The sequence below is a fragment of the Petromyzon marinus genome, chromosome 14, assembly GCF_048934315.1.
Source record: "Petromyzon marinus isolate PM22_M1 ecotype Great Lakes invasive population chromosome 14, UKy_Petmar_22M1.pri1.0, whole genome shotgun sequence".
NCBI lineage: Eukaryota > Metazoa > Chordata > Hyperoartia > Petromyzontiformes > Petromyzontidae > Petromyzon > Petromyzon marinus.
Window position 1 is genome coordinate 643,118 of NC_133680.1, and position 16,723 is coordinate 659,840.

A 16,723-nucleotide genomic window follows, 5' to 3' on the forward strand; every position below is an offset into this window, starting at 1 on the left:
AGCCCGGTTCAGATAATCTTCACTGGTGTTGGCCTTGAACGGGAATCGAACTCGGATCGCCAGGTTCACAGCGCAGCGAGCTAACCGCTACACTACCGCTCCCCACCTACAACAACAACCGCCATTCGCCACTCAGTGGTGGTGACGTCACCATGACGTTTGTGCCAGGCTATGTGCACGTTGAGGCCACATGAACGCCTGCTGGCAGGAGGTCACGGGGCAGTTCCAGGTGCCACGGGCCGACTGACTCGATGCACCACCTGTGCCCACTACTTTGACAACTTGCTGTGCTTTAGCCACCCGACGCTCCGCTCATTGTGAGCGTCGCTTCTCCGCCCTCCGTTGGTGTTGGAGGGCGACTGCCTCCAACTGCCCAGTAGCGTCCTTCACGAGCCTCCTCCACAGAGACCGATCTTGACACCGCTGTTACCAGTCCCATGATGTTTTCCAAGTTGAGGGTTTTCCCCTCCCCCTGGACCTCACAGAAATGCTAAAAAAATCTGAAAACCTGTTCCTGGGGTCAGAAATTGTATCACCATTCTTTCCCCTAATGATGGTAATAGATGTGGCGCTGGAGGTTACTTTTTTGATGGAGTTAAAGAGCGATTTGTGATCGCAGGCGATTGAGGCAGACTCCATCTCCTCAGCAACCCGCGACCACTACCCATTCTTGCAGTGCCTCACGGCTCTCCGAACCTCCGAGCGACGGCTGCGGTAAGCCTCCTCATTCTCCGACGTGGGATGCTGTAGCCGATGATAGTGAGCCTGTCGCTTTTTCTCAGCCAGCCTGAACACCTCCTCTGTCAGCCAGGGTCTCTGGGGAGGTCTGGACCGTTTACCCAAAGCAGCCATTGCAGCTGCATGACCCACAGTCCTAAACCTCGCCTATTTTCCCTCGACATCAGCAGGAGTGGGGGATGATGCCAACCCAGGCCAAAAGCGATGATGAAATTCTCGCTTGCAACTTTCATCAGATAACTGAGACCAGGCCACTTTTGGTTGGAATGGGGTCCTGGGTGTACACCCACCATCGGAGTGGAAGAATGGCAGGCGCATCTTACAGAGGACTAGTCGATGGTCAGAGGGCAGATCAGCTCCACGGTAGGTCCTGGTGTCAAGGACATGGGCCCACATCCGCTGTTCCATCACTATGTAGTCCAGCAGATGTTCTTGCTTGGACCCGGCATGCATCCATGATATTGTGTGGATGCGCGGATGCCAGGACAGCGTGTTGGTAATTACAAGCCCAGGGGCTGCACCAAAATTGAGCAGCCTCCTACCGTTGTTATTGAGCTGATCTGGCCCATGTCTTCCAATCACTCCAGACCAGGTGCTAGCATCATGACCAACTCGGGCAATGAAGTCACCCAACAAGGTGACTCGATCCCGATGGGCCACTTTAGCCAGCACCTGTGACAGGAGGTCATAGAAGGCATCTGACTCATCGGCCTTGCCTGCATCCCTCCACGGATGTTCGTCTTTGGTGGGGGCATAAGTAACCACGACCACCACTCCTCGCCTCCAGTTGATGGGAAGACGAGCCCAAAGTAGCCTGGGGCTTACAGCTTCACACACCTCACCGCCACGTTCCCACGCCTCCTTCAGAGCCACTCTCTGTTGTTTGGCAATCTCCTGCCCCGAGCAGAGGACTGTCCATCCCTCATGGTGACAGGAGCCAGAGCCGGTCCACCGGACCTCCTGAATACCACAGAGATCCAGGCAGTACCGGTCCAGCTCCCGACAGAGGAATAGCAGCCTCTCCTCCGCATTCCAAGTGGCCACCCGTAATGTTTTTTTGTTGTTTCAGTCTCCTCACTCCGCCAAATGGGGTTTGGTCAGGAGACGTCATAGACGCCGTGGTTGGGGGTAATTCATTGAAGGTGGAGGGGTTACCAGCCTCTCGCACCTGTCCAGAGCCCCCATTTGGCCGCTGTGGTGGTTACAAACGCCATGAAGGGAAAGGCCAATCTACATTGGCCCTCCCCCCGTGGCACTGCCCACCACAGCGTTGCCGTCCGGCACCAACACCACCAGCACCACCACCGCCACCACCACCACCAACGCCACCACCACCAACACCACCATCGCCGCCACCACCGCCGTCATCGTCGTTGTTGTCGTCGGGTTGTTGAATCACCGAGTGTGAAACCACAGAGGGGTACACGCACACACACACACACACACGCTAACACGTGCGGGCCGGCGAGCATCTGCCGCGCGGCGCCACCCTCGCCCGTGTTACATTACGCCCGTAAGAGGCAATCACCAGCGGATTTAGCCTCTTATTGAGTCACATTTTCTCCGTGGCGTACAATCTCGCGCGGAACCTGCCGAGCGCCGCCAGTCGGATTACACCACCATCGCTGCCGCCGCCGCCGCCGCCACCGTCCAATCTCGTTTCATTGCGTGAGATTCTTTTTCTGCTGCTGTGCGGAAATCTTTCACGGCTCCCCTAACGGGATTTGCCCTCACAATCTTAAAGAGTTTAACGTCTAATTGTAATTAAAATCGCGTATTAAGAAAAACAAAACAGCGACAGAGGAGAGAGCATCCTAATCCATCACAGCGCGATCTTGGTGGGGGCGTGGGGGGGTGGGGGGGGTCCTTCCTGTCGATAGCCACTTGCCGTGAACGGCGTCTCCAGCCGCAGTGGAGGTGTCACGTGGCACGAGCAGCGCCTCTCCCGTCACGCTCCTCTGCTCGTCACTGCCAAATTCCTCCATCCCCCTCCCTCCCCCAGCCCGATCACCCTCCCCCCGACGCCACCCACCGGCGCGCCCCGCCCTCCCGTGGTTATTTATTTATTTCGGCATCGATCCTCAGAGCTGCTTTTCGGTAAATACAGCGCTGACGTCCGCCTGAGTACATCGTCTATCCCTCACTCACCGTGCCAGGTCCCCCCAGCCACCCTCCCAGCCACCCAGCCAACCACCAAGTCACCTACACACCCAGCCACGCTCCCAGCCACCGTCACTCACACACCCAGTCACCTACACACCCAGCCACACTCCCAGCCACCCAGTCACTCACACATCCAGCCACCCTCCTAGCCACCCAGCCAACCACCCAGTCACTCACACACCTAGTCACTCACACACCCAGCCACCCTCTCAGCCACCCAGCCAACCACCAATTCACCTACACACCCAGCCACGCTCCCAGCCACCGTCACTCACACACCCAGCCACCCACCCAGCCACCCAGTCAACCACCCAGTCACTCACACACCCAGTCGCCTACACACCCAGCCACCCTCCCAGCCACCCAGCCAACCACCCAGTCACTCACACACCCAGTCACCTACACATGCAGCCACGCTCCCAGCCACCAAGTCACTCACACATCCAGCCACCCTCCCAGCCACTCAGCCAACCACCCAGTCCCTCACACACCCAGTCACTCACACACCCAGCCACCCTCCCAGCCACGCAGCCAACCTCCCAGTCACTCACACACCCAGCCACTCTCCCAGCCACCCAGTCACTCACACACCCAGCCACTCTCCCAGCCACCCAGTCACTCACATACCCAGCCACCCTCCCAACCTCCCAGTCACTCACACACCCAGCCACTCTCCCAGCCACCCAGTCACTCACACACCCAGCCACTCTCCCAGACACCCAGTCACTCACATACCCAGTTACTCACACACCCAGTCACCTACACACTCAGCCACGCTCCCAGCCACCCAGTCACGCACACACCCACTCACTAACACACCCAGCCACCCTCCCAGCCACGCAGCCAACCACCCAGTCACTCACACACCCAGCCACTCTCCCAGCCACCCAGTCACTCACATACCCAGCCAACCTCCCAGCCACCCAGTCACTCACACACCCAGCCAACCTCCCAGCCACTCGGCCAACCACCCAGTCACCCACACACCCAGTCACCCACACACCCAGCCACTCTCCCAGCTACCCAGCCAACCACCAAGTCACCGACACACCCAGCCACGCTCCCAGCCACTCGGCCAACCACCCAGTAACTTACACACCCAGCCACTCTCCCAGCTACCCAGCCAACCACCGAGTCACCGACACACCCAGCCACCCAGCTATCCACCCACTCAGTCACCCACCCACACACCGAGCCATATAGCCACCCAGCTACCTAACCACCCACAAGCAGCCATACACCACTATCCACTCACTATCACCCATCCGGCTAGCCAGCTTATATGCTCCGCTCATCTGCCCTTTGCCCCCCACCCATTTGGCTTTCCCTGTGAGTGCCCCCCACTCACGACACATGCTTGCTGCAGTTGTAGAAGATGAGGCTGGTGCTGGCAAACGGCACTCCGGTCCCCAGAGACTTGAGTCCGAGTCTCATGACGCGGCGATCTCCTGGTGGGGGGGGGGGGGGGGCACACAGAGCGAGGGGGGCAGAGAGGGGCGTGCGGGGGGTGCAGGACAGGCAGTCCTTGTGGTGACTTCTTCATCCAGGAGAGCCACGCTGAGTCATAGCCTGCTGCTGCTGCTGCTGCTACATTGGGTTTTTAATATTAAGATTGCACGAGGGGGTAACACTCTATCCCCGTGCGGATGTGAACACATTGAGATTGGCAGGCGCTGCTCTCACTTCAACTCCTGAAGAATCTCCCGGCGGCACGTGGAGCGGAACGTCGGACATCAGGCGGAGGCGCTCCAGCGATGTGCAATTATTTAAAAAGCGGTTTGCCCCTTTGTGTGGAGCACGCTGGTGGTGGACCAGCGGCCGGGCGGTTGTGAACGGTGGCGCCGTGCGGTTGTTGTAACGATGCGACCGCTACCCGTGACGTTGCGCAGGAGGTGCGTGACGTCGCGTGCCGAGGGCGACAAGCAGCGCACGCGGGAGCCGTAGACCTCCCCCGGCGTCTCGGCCGCTCCCTCAAACGTGCAGTTCACTCCGGCCAGCAGCTCCGGGACGTTCTCAGCCCGGATCGTGAGCTGCGAAAACGAGGAGGAGGAGGGAGACCGGGCCGCATGCCAAGTGGACCTCACATCAGAGACTCGTCGCGGAATTGTCGATGCTGGCCCAGGAATGGCCCGGGAATTGTCTGGTATTGGCTCAGAATTGGGTCAGCAATGAACCGGGAATGACCAAGAAACAGCAGTGCCGCTGATTCTGTTGGCGCTTCGGAACCTGTTTGTGCGCTCGCGTTGAGGTGCAGTGACAGGTCGGAGGTGATGATGCTGGGGCGCTTGCCGTGGTGTCTACGTGGGGCTCTGTCCCGGCTGCTGAGAAGTGCCAACTCGGCCCTGATTATTATTTTTATTATTTCTGCTGCAAGGACAACAGCTGTGTGGCCTTGTCTCTGAATACGGGGCCTGGTGTGGGTCTGGTGGACAGAAACAAACCGCGTGCGATCCAAGACGGAGGTGTGAGAAGGCAAGGCAGGTTTGGGACCGACTGTGAAACTCAGCACAGGTTTGTTTAGCAGGCCACACGCTGCCGTTGAGACTAAGAAAGTCAAAACCCGAATAAACGTTTATTTAATTCCGTGACATGATTCACGAGCCTGTGAGGGTTGCTGACCACAAACGCTGATGGGAAACACCGGCCCAGAAGGCACTGCGGTTGATGGACACAAACGTAAGGTATTTTATTTTCTGGCGATGAACCAGAACCTCAACTGTTTACTGATAATAACGTAAATTCATTACGTCGACAAACAGGGCAGCAGAGATACTGGCAGAGAAGCAGCGAGACGGATGGATGTGCAAACACGGCGAGACTGACGGACGCACAGCAGAAACACGTGCGGACAAGGACAAATGAAAAAATGAGAAAGGCAGAGAGAGAGAAAGAGAGCCATAGAGAGCACGGCACTGAGAGAGAGGAGGGCAGACATTAGAGCCGGACGGCGAGTGAGTGAGAGGGGAGCACGATCGCACGCCTGCACACGCGGGCACACGCACGTGTACACGCGTGTGCAGCCGTAGGGCTCGCGCTGTGTGGGCAGCCCCTCCTGACGGCACCGTGACCCTCTCAGCTACGACCCCCAAATTCAAAAAGGGGCTGGCGAGTGAGTTGGGGGAAAGGGGGGGGGCGGTGACAAGGAAAATTTCTACAAAGCTGGAAGAGGGTGGCGGCTGTATGGGGGGTGGGGGTGGGGGGTGTTCGCCTGCCATCTGTGCACTGCCCCCCCCCCACCTCCCTTCCGTCCCCCCCCCCCACCGTCTCACGTGCCGGCAAGTCACCCGATTGGCACCGGCCCCGAACAGAAGCCACGGCCGCCGCCTCCACCATCAAACGCAGCCGCGTCATCGCTTCGGCGGCGCTCGTGTCCGCGGTGTTCTATTGCGGCTGATGAGTACGGGATGGGGGAGGGGGGTTGCGGGAGGGAGAGAGGTGAGGGAGGGAGGGAGGGAGCCGCAGGTCTCCCGCCGCCCCCCTAATTGTCAGCCGAGAGATGAAGAGAGGCCGCTGAGGGGATTGTGATCTCTAATCGGGTTAACGGGTTAACGGGCCGTTAGGGCGTTCCGATCGGCCCGGGCCGCATGCCCCCGTCCCATTACGGCTCATCATCGTCATCGCCGCCATCGGCACGGCCGCCACCTCCGCCGTAGCCGTTGACAACCGAGAACGATCGCCATGTCACCGCTGCCGCCACGTCAAAAGGTCAAACAAGTATTTTAAAGGCTCGCCCGGTCGATGGGCGTGTCACTTAGACTGGATGTGGTGTGCCGGGTGTGGAAATATTATCTGGGACGCCGACCCGGATAGACCCGGCTGAAGTGAATCTCGATGTGAGTCTATATGGGTCTCTATGCGAGTCTCTAACCAGAACCGGTTCAGATAATCACCGCTGGTGTTAATCGTGAGCGGGATTTGAAGCTGGGTCGCCGCTGCATCACCACTCCCCAACCACTCCCCAACCACTCCACCCAGCACCACCATCACCACCACCACCGCCGTGACTCATCCACCAATCGGCGGGAGCATCCGGCATCGTCCACGATCGCAGTGCACCAACAAACCGGGAGAGCGAGCACGGGGAGAGATGCGGCGCAACCGTGGCACCGCCGTGGCGCTAGCAGCAGCAGCACCTCGTAACCGGCATTGGAAGCACCGGTGCACCGAGCAAGGAGGGGGCCACGGGGGACATGGAGGGTGAAGGGTGGGGGGGATGCCATCATCTCGGGACCTCATTTAGTGGCGTAAGATCTGAAATTAAAACACGGCCGGAGCGCTCACGTACGCTCGCTCATCGCAATCGCAGATCACAGGTTATCGGCGCGGCGGTGGTTGTGGTGGTGGCGGTGGTGGCGGTAGTGGAGGTGTAAAATGGAGGAGGGAGGGATGAGGATTTTGAGGGCGACGGAGAGACGCGCGAGCGCCGTTTCATCTGCTTGTTAGCGCCAGCTCTCCGCCTGCTCCCTGTCCGACCATGCGTGTGTGCGTGTGTGTGTGCGTGCGTGTGTGCGTGTGTGCGTGCGTGTGTGCGTGCGTGTGTGTGTGCGTTTATTATTTATTAAGCCCGACTCTGGCCGGGTTCCTTATTTATTTATATTTGCCGCCATGTTTGTTTAGGGCAAGCGGCACAGGCGCGGAGCCGCGTGATGGAACCGCAGTGGCACGGACGACGCGGCGATTGAGCGAGAGAAGCCGCGGATGGTATCGACGGCGGTGGCGACGGTGGTGACAATGGTGATGGCGGTGAAGGCGGCGGTGGTGCGTGTGCACGAACCTGCACGCTGGACACGCTGACCGAGATGTTGGTGGGCCTCACGGTGAGCCGCACGCACTGCGCCACGTCCACAGCGAACCGCCGCGGCTCGCTGGAGCGGGGACAGCGGTCCTTCCTCGAGCACCTACGCAAAACAGACAAAGATCCCCCATGTAGCCTCAAAACACTGTCAGGGCAAGTGCTGTTCGCGAGCAGCACCTACGAAGTCCGGAACAGCACACCTAGGCATGATTACACACACATTCACTCATTCACCCCCCTCCCCCAAATTCCTTCCCCACATTTCTCTGAGCCCCACTGCACCAGCTCGAGCAAAAAGTGCACATTTACCATTGGGGTGACAATCTCCTTTATCAGCGCCGGGCGGGAGAGCGTGGAAGGCTTACCCGTAATCAGATTTGCGTGACATTTCTGATGTAGAATGCGCTGAGTGACAGCGGGCACCGCGCAAGATTGACAAGATTACTCCCAAAACCCAGCAGGACCCTCCTGCGAGAGTTGTGTTGAGGCTCTCCTGGGTGTTGAAGCCTAGCGGTGGCAGTGAAGACGGTGAAGATGGTGAAGACGGTGAAGACGGTGAAGACGGTGAAGACGGTGAAGTCACAAAGCCGGCAGTAGGGGGGACGGCTCCTGCTAACCGCGTTGTCTGCACCGTCGGGAAGTCCGACAGAATTCTCAGGACGGCAGCTTCCTTGGAAAACCTGGACAGGTGGCAACGCTGACCCCAGCTCCCTGTCCTTGCGCATTGGGTCGGTGGAGCGGGCAGGAGGGGCTGAGGGAGGTGGGGGGGGGATGGGGGGGGTGCGGTGGGTGGGGGCTATCGTGCGAGCGATCGGTATCTGAGCCACGGGCGCGGGGCGAACGTGAGCGTGGGAACGTGCGAGCGTGCCGCCCCGGCCGCCGCCGCAACCTCGCGAAAGAAACGCTCGGAGTGGGCCGACGTTTCGGCCAACGGCCCTCCTTGAGAGCGGATAGAGAGAAAAAGACAGATGTGGCCACAGAGACTCACATAGAGACCCATACCCATAGACTCTCACATAGAGACCCATAGAGACTCACGCTTGGGAGGTGGCACTTTAAAACTGTGGGGGGCTTTGATTAAGGCCAAAAAAAATGTGAACTTGGAAAGTTGACAAATGGGTGTTTGAGACAACAACCACCCTTTGAGAATGGAGAGAGAGAGAGAAGCGGCTGAGGCAGGGAGAGAGAGACGCGGCTGAGAGAGTGACCGCCTCTGGGAGAGGACCAGGTTAGAGTTGAAAAAATAAAATAAAATAACTACGAGACAAAGGCGCTCTTAAGAAGCCATAAAAGACGACATTTTCGCCAACGGAATAAACCGCCGTTGTTTCTCTTCGACTGCGTTGACGTTGGGAGGGTTTGTCAGGAGCGTGACCCCTCGGCTAGTCGCACCTCCAGGCGTTGGGTGCCTTTTGACCTCGTGGTGTGGTCACACCCCAACAACCCCTGCCACACACCCCAACAACCCCTGCCACACATCCCATACCCTCAGGTCCAACTCAGGTCGGCAAGGGTGCGGGGTGGGCGGGGGGTATGGAGGCGCTGCCCACTTGTGCCCAGATTCGTCACCCGACTCAACGACAGCTCCCACTCTTCTCTTCTTTTGTAAATTGTTTCCTCTTTCTCTCTCGATCGTATTCCAATCGTTGTACTCGTGAGCAGTGCACATGTTTGTGTCAGTGGAAAGTCCTTGAAGAATAACCCCGTGTCAATACGAGAGATATCCCATCAATGGACCTCTATCCTCTCCACGGCCGTGCGCTATTCGCAAGCCTCATTCATCGCGCGGTCGTATTAACAACATATTTGATTCATTCTCACGGCTTGAATACCCCTAATAAAGTACAAAATTCCCTCTTTTGTGCGGATTTTCGTGGCCGGACTGAGAACATAAAGCTCGCTCTCGCTCGAGAGCCCGGATTGAACTCTCGTGGCCGGCTCTGTGGCTCCGACACGGCCATTGTGAACCCCCAAGCCGCCCGGCCCTCGCATCGTACTCTCAACAGCTACAGCCGAGGCGCGAGCGCATCGCCACCGGCGCAGCGGGGAGGAAAACAACAGTGGCAGCAGCAAAGGGGCAGGCGCCGGGCGGCCTTCACGAGGACAAAAGGTCGGCCCTGTCGCATTCTTGTGTCGCGCTATCGTTTCTCGGAGAGACGGGGCGAGCGGAGAGACGGGGTGAGTGGGTGAGCGAGCGGAGAGACGGGGTGAGTGGGTGAGTGGAAAGAGTGGGCAAGTGGAGAGATGGGGCGAGCGGAGAGACGGGGCGAGCGGAGAGACGGGGTGAGCGGAGAGACGGGGTGAGTGGGTGAGTGGAAAGAGTGGGCGAGCGGAGAGATGGGGCGAGCGGAGAGACGGGGCGAGCGGAGAGACGGGGTGAGCGGAGAGATGGGGTGAGTGGGTGTGTGGAAAGAGTGGGCGAGCGGAGAGATGGGGCGAGCGGAGAGACGGGGCGAGCGCAGAGACGGGGCGAGCGCAGAGACGGGGCGAACGCAGAGATGGAGTGAGCGGGTGAGCGAGTGGAGAGATGGGGCGAGTTTGCCGCGACACTGAGACTCTGCTCACGGAAGGGGCGCCATAGAGATTTGGTCACATTGAGGCGCTTTATAAACCCAAATTGCATTGTCTGTGCCTATGTGTATGTTTCTCGATGAGCGCGCGTGTGTGTGTGTACTTGGGTGGGGGGAGTGGTGGCACAGTGGTTAGTGCACTGCGCTATAAACCCGGCAACCCGAGTTCGATTCCCGCTCACGAACAATACCAGTGACAATTATTTGAACCTTTCCTGGGTTTCCCCTAGGTCAATTCAGCCTCAAACCTGGTGCGGTATGTCAACATTGCCACTTGGGATATAAAGGCAGCCTGGCGTGGTGCTGGCCACCCACCCCTCGTGTACCGTGCCGGCCTTCATAGGTACTCGCTAACATAATTTGCCCCAACAGTCTATTAAGGCTATAAGGGGGATCTTTGTGTGCATGGGCATATGTATGTGTGTGAGTGTATGGGTGTGCACAAGCGTCGTGGTGACGTCACCACCACTTAGTGGCGAATGGCGGTTGTTGTTGTGCATGTGTGTGTCTTTGTGTGGGGCATGTTTGTATGTGTGTGTTCACATATACGTGTGTGTATCTATGTGAATGTATCGGTGGACGTGTCTTTGTGTGCGATAATGTATAAAACCAAATGAAATTGCATTGTATGTGTATGAGAGAGCCTCTGTGTAAGTGTCCACGTGTGTGTGTGTAAGTACGTGTGTGTATGTTTGAGTGTGAACCCCTCTAATGGAACATCTGCCTACGATCCATCCTGGGTTTAACCAGCATGGATTGTGTGAGAAGCTCCCAAATCCTTGAAAGATCTGGACAAAGTCCCATCGGCAAGGCTGCGTTAGCTGGGCCATGTAGCCCGCATGCCCAGCCACCGCATGCCCAAGCCGTTTCTGTTTGGCCGCATAGAGGGGGCTAAACGGGCACGACATGGGCTGGAGAAAAGATGGACTGATGTGGTACGGGAGCATGTGGAGCTGAGTGGATTTGCTGATGACTGGTACCAGCGGTGTCAAGATCGGCCTCTACAGAGCAGGCTCATGAAGGACACTACTTGGCAGTTGGCCTCCAGCAACAACGGAGGGCAGAGGAGCGACGCTCGCAACAACGAACGGAGCACTGGGCGGCTAAAATACAGCAAGTTGGCATAGTAGGGGGTACAGCTGGTGCATCTACTGGTCATCTCAGTCAGCCAACCCATGGCACCTGGGTCTGTGCCAAGACCTCCTGTCAGCGAGCCTTCGACACTTCACGTCGCCTCAAAGTGTACCTGGCCTGGTACAGGCGCTGTGGTGATGTCAACGTCACTTAGGGGCAAATGGCGGTTTTTGTTGTTTGTGTGCTTTTTGTGTAGATGGCCAGCCGTGGTGCTGGCACCCCCTCCGTGTGCCATGCCTGCCCTAATCGGTGCTGGCTCACAGCACGTTCCCCAAAAGTGTGCGCATGTGCGTGTGTGCGCATGTGTGTGCGTGTGTGTGCGCGTGTGTGTGCGTGTGTGTGCGCATGTGTGTGTGTGTGTGCGCGTGTGTGTGCGTGTGTGTGCATGGATATCCTCTCTTAAAGGAATGCTTTTCAGTTGACAGCCCTTCTTCAAGATACCCACGTGAACAAAAAAATCAATTCGAGAGATAAATTTATCGTGCGAGAATTTTGCTGAGATAATTTTTTTGCGATAATTGGAGTGATGGCAGATTTTCCAGCGATGTTACAAATGAGTGCACAAACAAAGAGAAAGATTCCCCATAGAGCCTTAACAGACTATTGGGGCAAGTGCTGTTAGCGAGCACCTATGAAGGCCAGCACAGCACACATGTGTACAGCCTACACATACACACACGTGTAGAGCACACACACGTGCACAGCCTACACACATACACGTGTATATTGGTGGTGCAGCGGTTAGCGCACTGCGCTATGAATCCCGCGACCCGAGTTTGATTCCCGCTCACAGCCAACACCAGCGACGATTATCTGAATCGGTCCTGGACCTTCCCTCGGTTGAATCAGCATCAAATGAGTACCTGGGGCGGTGTGCGTGTGTGTCACTTACTTGCTGTGCAGCACGTGTGTGTGTGTGTGTCACTTACTTGCTGTGCAGCACGTGTGTGTGTGTGTGCGTGTCACTTACTTGCTGTGCAGCACGTGTGTGTGTGTGTCACTTACTTGCTGTGCAGCACGTGTGTGTGTGCGTGTCACTTACTTGCGGTGCAGCACGTGTGTGTGTGTGTGCGTGTCACTTACTTGCTGTGCAGCACGTGTGTGTGTGTCACTTACTTGCTGTGCAGCACGTGTGTGTGTGCGTGTCACTTACTTGCTGTGCAGCACGTGTGTGTGTGTGTGCGTGTCACTTACTTGCTGTGCAGCACGTGTGTGTGTGTGCGTGTCACTTACTTGCTGTGCAGCACGTGTGTGTGTGTGCGTGTCACTTACTTGCTGTGCAGCACGTGTGTGTGTGCGTGTCACTTACTTGCTGTGCAGCACGTGTGTGTGTGTGTGCGTGTCACTTACTTGCTGTGCAGCACGTGTGTGTGTGTGCGTGTCACTTACTTGCTGTGCAGCACGTGTGTGTGTGTGTGCGTGTCACTTACTTGCTGTGCAGCACGTGTGTGTGTGTGTGTCACTTACTTGCTGTGCAGCACGTGTGTGTGTGTCACTTACTTGCTGTGCAGCACGTGTGTGTGTGTGTGTCACTTACTTGCTGTGCAGCACGTGTGTGTGTGTGTGTCACTTACTTGCTGTGCAGCACGCACCACCCGCAGTGAGGGTCCCCCGACCCCAGGCAGCTCCCGCAGCTGGTGTACTGCTCGCACATCTCCACCGGCACCCGCGTCACCTGCACACAGACAAAGGTCCCCCGGCGTGACGACGGGGCAAGTGCTCCCCAGCGAGTGCCGTCTCGGGCCCCAGCAGCGTGCGAAAATCGCGGTGCGGCAGCGTCGCGCCCGGCCGCCTTTGTCTCTCCCCGATTGCCGAGGCACGGGGCCGGTTTAGTCGTATCCCCACTGACGTTAGCCGTGGCCGGGTTCGTAGTGCGGTGCAGCTCATCGCCGGGCCACCGCTCCCCGTGCGTTTGTGCACATTTACCAACACGTACACACATCAACGTAAACACACACATACACCTATTTACAAAGATCTCCCAAATAGGTTTCAACCACCTATTCGGGCAAGTGCTGTTCGCGAGTAGCACCTTTGAAGGCCGGTATGGCACACGAGGGGGTGCTGATATGTGACATGTACACACACTGCACTAGGTACTCATTTAATGCCGAGTCGACCAAGGGGAGGCCCTGTACCGGTTCAGATATTCGTGACCGAAGTTGGCTGTGAGCAGGAATCGACACCGGGTCGTCAGGTTCGTATCTCTGGACACTCACACACATATCCATAGCCTCACTGCGATATGCAAAAGGACCATGAGCAGAGAGAATGTCCACCTCAAGGTACCCATTCTCATCCGCGCGCACGCTCACCGCTCCGTGTCCCCAGCCTCATCGTAGCCACTAACATGGAAAGCATTTCGATAAGCCGGTCCTGGGCCTCCCCCAGGTCGACTCAGCCTCAAATTAGTACCTGGTGCGATGTGTAAACATCGCCACTAAAGGAGACAAAGGCGACCGGGCGTGGTGCTGGCCACCCACCGCCTTGTGCTCCGCGCCGGTCTTAATAGGTGCTCGCAAACAGCACTCATGCCCCAAAAGATTGTACGGTGCATCTTTGTAATGTTTTGGACGTGCGAGTGAGCACCTGGGTGTGAAAGAGGTAAACATTATACAAAGGTCCCCCGTATAGCCTAGTCCTCATGTTTACACATGGATCCAGGTTTACATTTAAGGCTGAGTCGACCTAGGAGAGGCCCACAACTGGTTAATTACGTAGTGCACTAACCACTCCACAGGACACGAATATCCCTCGTACAGTAAGAGGGCACCACCACACCCGAGGCGATGTTTACACACCGCATCTGAGGCTGAGACGACCACGTGCGCAGAGACAAACATCTATCTCCATGTAGCCTATACACATACACCCACGCACACACTCCTCCACACGCACACACTCCTTCCCACACACACACACTCCTCCACACGCACACACCTTCCCACACACACACTCCTCCACATGCACACACTCCTTCCCACACACGCACACACACACTCCTCCACACGCACACACTCCTTCCCACACACACACACTCCTCCACACGCACACACCTTCCCACACACACACTCCTCCACATGCACACACTCCTTCCCACACACGCACACACACACTCCTCCACACGCACACACTCCTTCCCACACACGCAACACACACACACTCCTCCACACGCACACACCTTCCCACACACACACTCCTTCACACGCACACACTCCTTCCCACACACACACACACACTCCTTCACACGCACATACTCCTTCCCACACACGCACACACACACTCCTCCACACGCACACACTCCTTCCCTCAGACTCAACACACACACGCAACACACTCCTTTACACACACACAAAGACAAGAGATCCCCCATATAGCCTTAACAGACTGTAGGAGCAAGTGCTCACACCGCACTGGGTACTCATTTGGGGCTGAGTCGACCTAGAGGAGGCCCAGGACCGGTTCAAATATTCGTCACCGGTGTTGGCCGTGAGCGGGAATCGAACCCGGGTAGCCGGGTTTATAGCGCAGCGCACTAACCGCAACACACACACTCCTCCACACACACGCACACATTCTACACACACACTCCTCCACACACACGCACACACTCCTCCACACACACACTCCTCCACACACACACTCCACACACACACACTCCTCCACACTCCTCCACGCACACACTCCTCCACGCACACTCCTCCACACGCACACTCCTCCACACGCACACACAAAGTGGCAGCGCTATCTTCCGTGCAAATCTTCGCTCCGCACTGATCTCCCATCGATTTATTTTCAAGGCTGGCTGTTTCTGTTCCACTTTCCTAAAAATACAGCGCACTCGACGATGATGACGAAGAAGAAGACTACGACGAGGAGGAGGACGAAGCGGAGAGTGTTATTGTCTTCTGACACATCTCGGAGACACGTTTGGCGGCTGACGTCAGTTGGATATCGGGTGTCGGTGGTCGGGCGGTTCAGAAGTGCGGACGAAACCTGCGGAGCCGGAGAGTTCCAGCGTCCGTGCCTCGCGGCCATTCATAACCCTCTCCTTGCTCGAACGAGCACGGGGCGGTGAGCGCCGCCGCCGCTGGTGGTGGTCTCTAGTCAGCGGTGGAAATTCCACATTCCTACGACGAGGACCAGTCACTACCACAGGACAAGCACCGGCGGCTTCCCACGACAAAAATAAGATGATGTGTCCAGTGCAGCCACGGGCAGGAATTGAACTCGCCTCTTTCGGAACGCGAGTCGCGGCACGGGTGCCGCCCGTCTGCCTCGTGAGTTGCGAGGCTCTCCGCCCGAGCCCCCATCAACGTTCGCTCGCAGCGGGAGGTCGCCCATTCTCATCTGCCACACCCGTGGCCTGGAACTCGGCCACCCGTGCTGTCGGCTCCCCGCTCCTCTTCCAACTGCGGGCTCGAGACCTCCCTCCTCTTCTCTGCGTACGGCCAACCTCTTCTCTCCAGCATTTCGAGACGCGGTCGCAGCTCAAGACACCGCCGTGTACATCCACAATGCGCTGTGGTGCACAGGACCATCGATGTGGTACTCACTTTATTGAGCCGAGGAAGGAATGAATATGAATCATGATACTTTACGGGTATCTGACGACATTTTCCAAGGTTGAACTGTGCGGGAGTGGTGGTGCAGTGGTTGGCACAGCTGTACTGTGAACCGAGCGATCCGAGTTCGATTCGCAGTATTCACTAACATCTTTGACGAGTGATATCCGACTTGGTTCTGGGATACCTTCCCTTTACCCAACCTGCACTGACCCATGTAGTGAAGTATGGTCACATAACCTCCGTGACCTTCACCCAGCATCGAAAACCCAGGGCTGTAAATTATTATAATTTTAAATTGTGTTATTGGTAGAGGTCCACATTCCCCTTGCACATCAACAAATTGTCATGAAACAGCACGCACGAGACGGAAATTCCACCAAAACAGCACCACATCCATCCAGTGGTGGATAGAGAACGGCTGAAAACAGCGACAGAAACAACCGCCGCTCGCCGACGGAGCCGCTCCGTCGATCTGGGACGCACGCGGTGGAGAATGCGCGGCCCAGCCCGGCGACATTTCAGGCTTAAATGCCGCGAGATATCACCGCGGGTAGATTCCCATCGCGACGAAGCAGCCGAGACGCATCTCATCGTCTTGGCAATTTGCCCGATTGCCGTTGACGAAGATATCGCCCGAAATCGGCAACGTTCCGCAAGGAACGTCCACCAAGCAGAAGCGTTCGTGGGAATCGGGGACCGTGCCGCCAACCGTTCCATTACAGCCGACCTCTGCCACTTTCATCTCCAAGAAAAAA

At 57.2% G+C, this 16,723-nt stretch overlaps 1 protein-coding gene across 1 annotated transcript in view; it reads right to left on the bottom strand.

The window, feature by feature from the left end:
* LOC116942492 (plexin-A1) overlaps positions 1-16,723 on the bottom strand; it is a 161,752-nt gene that overhangs the window by 67,816 nt on the left and 77,213 nt on the right. The window contains exons 5-8 of the mRNA XM_032954492.2: positions 12,975-13,075; positions 7,676-7,799; positions 4,775-4,931; positions 4,250-4,349 (exon numbers count right to left, since the gene is read on the bottom strand). Of these exons, the coding sequence (XP_032810383.2) occupies positions 4,250-4,349; positions 4,775-4,931; positions 7,676-7,799; positions 12,975-13,075 (482 nt within the window). The remainder of the gene's footprint in view (positions 1-4,249; positions 4,350-4,774; positions 4,932-7,675; positions 7,800-12,974; positions 13,076-16,723) is intronic.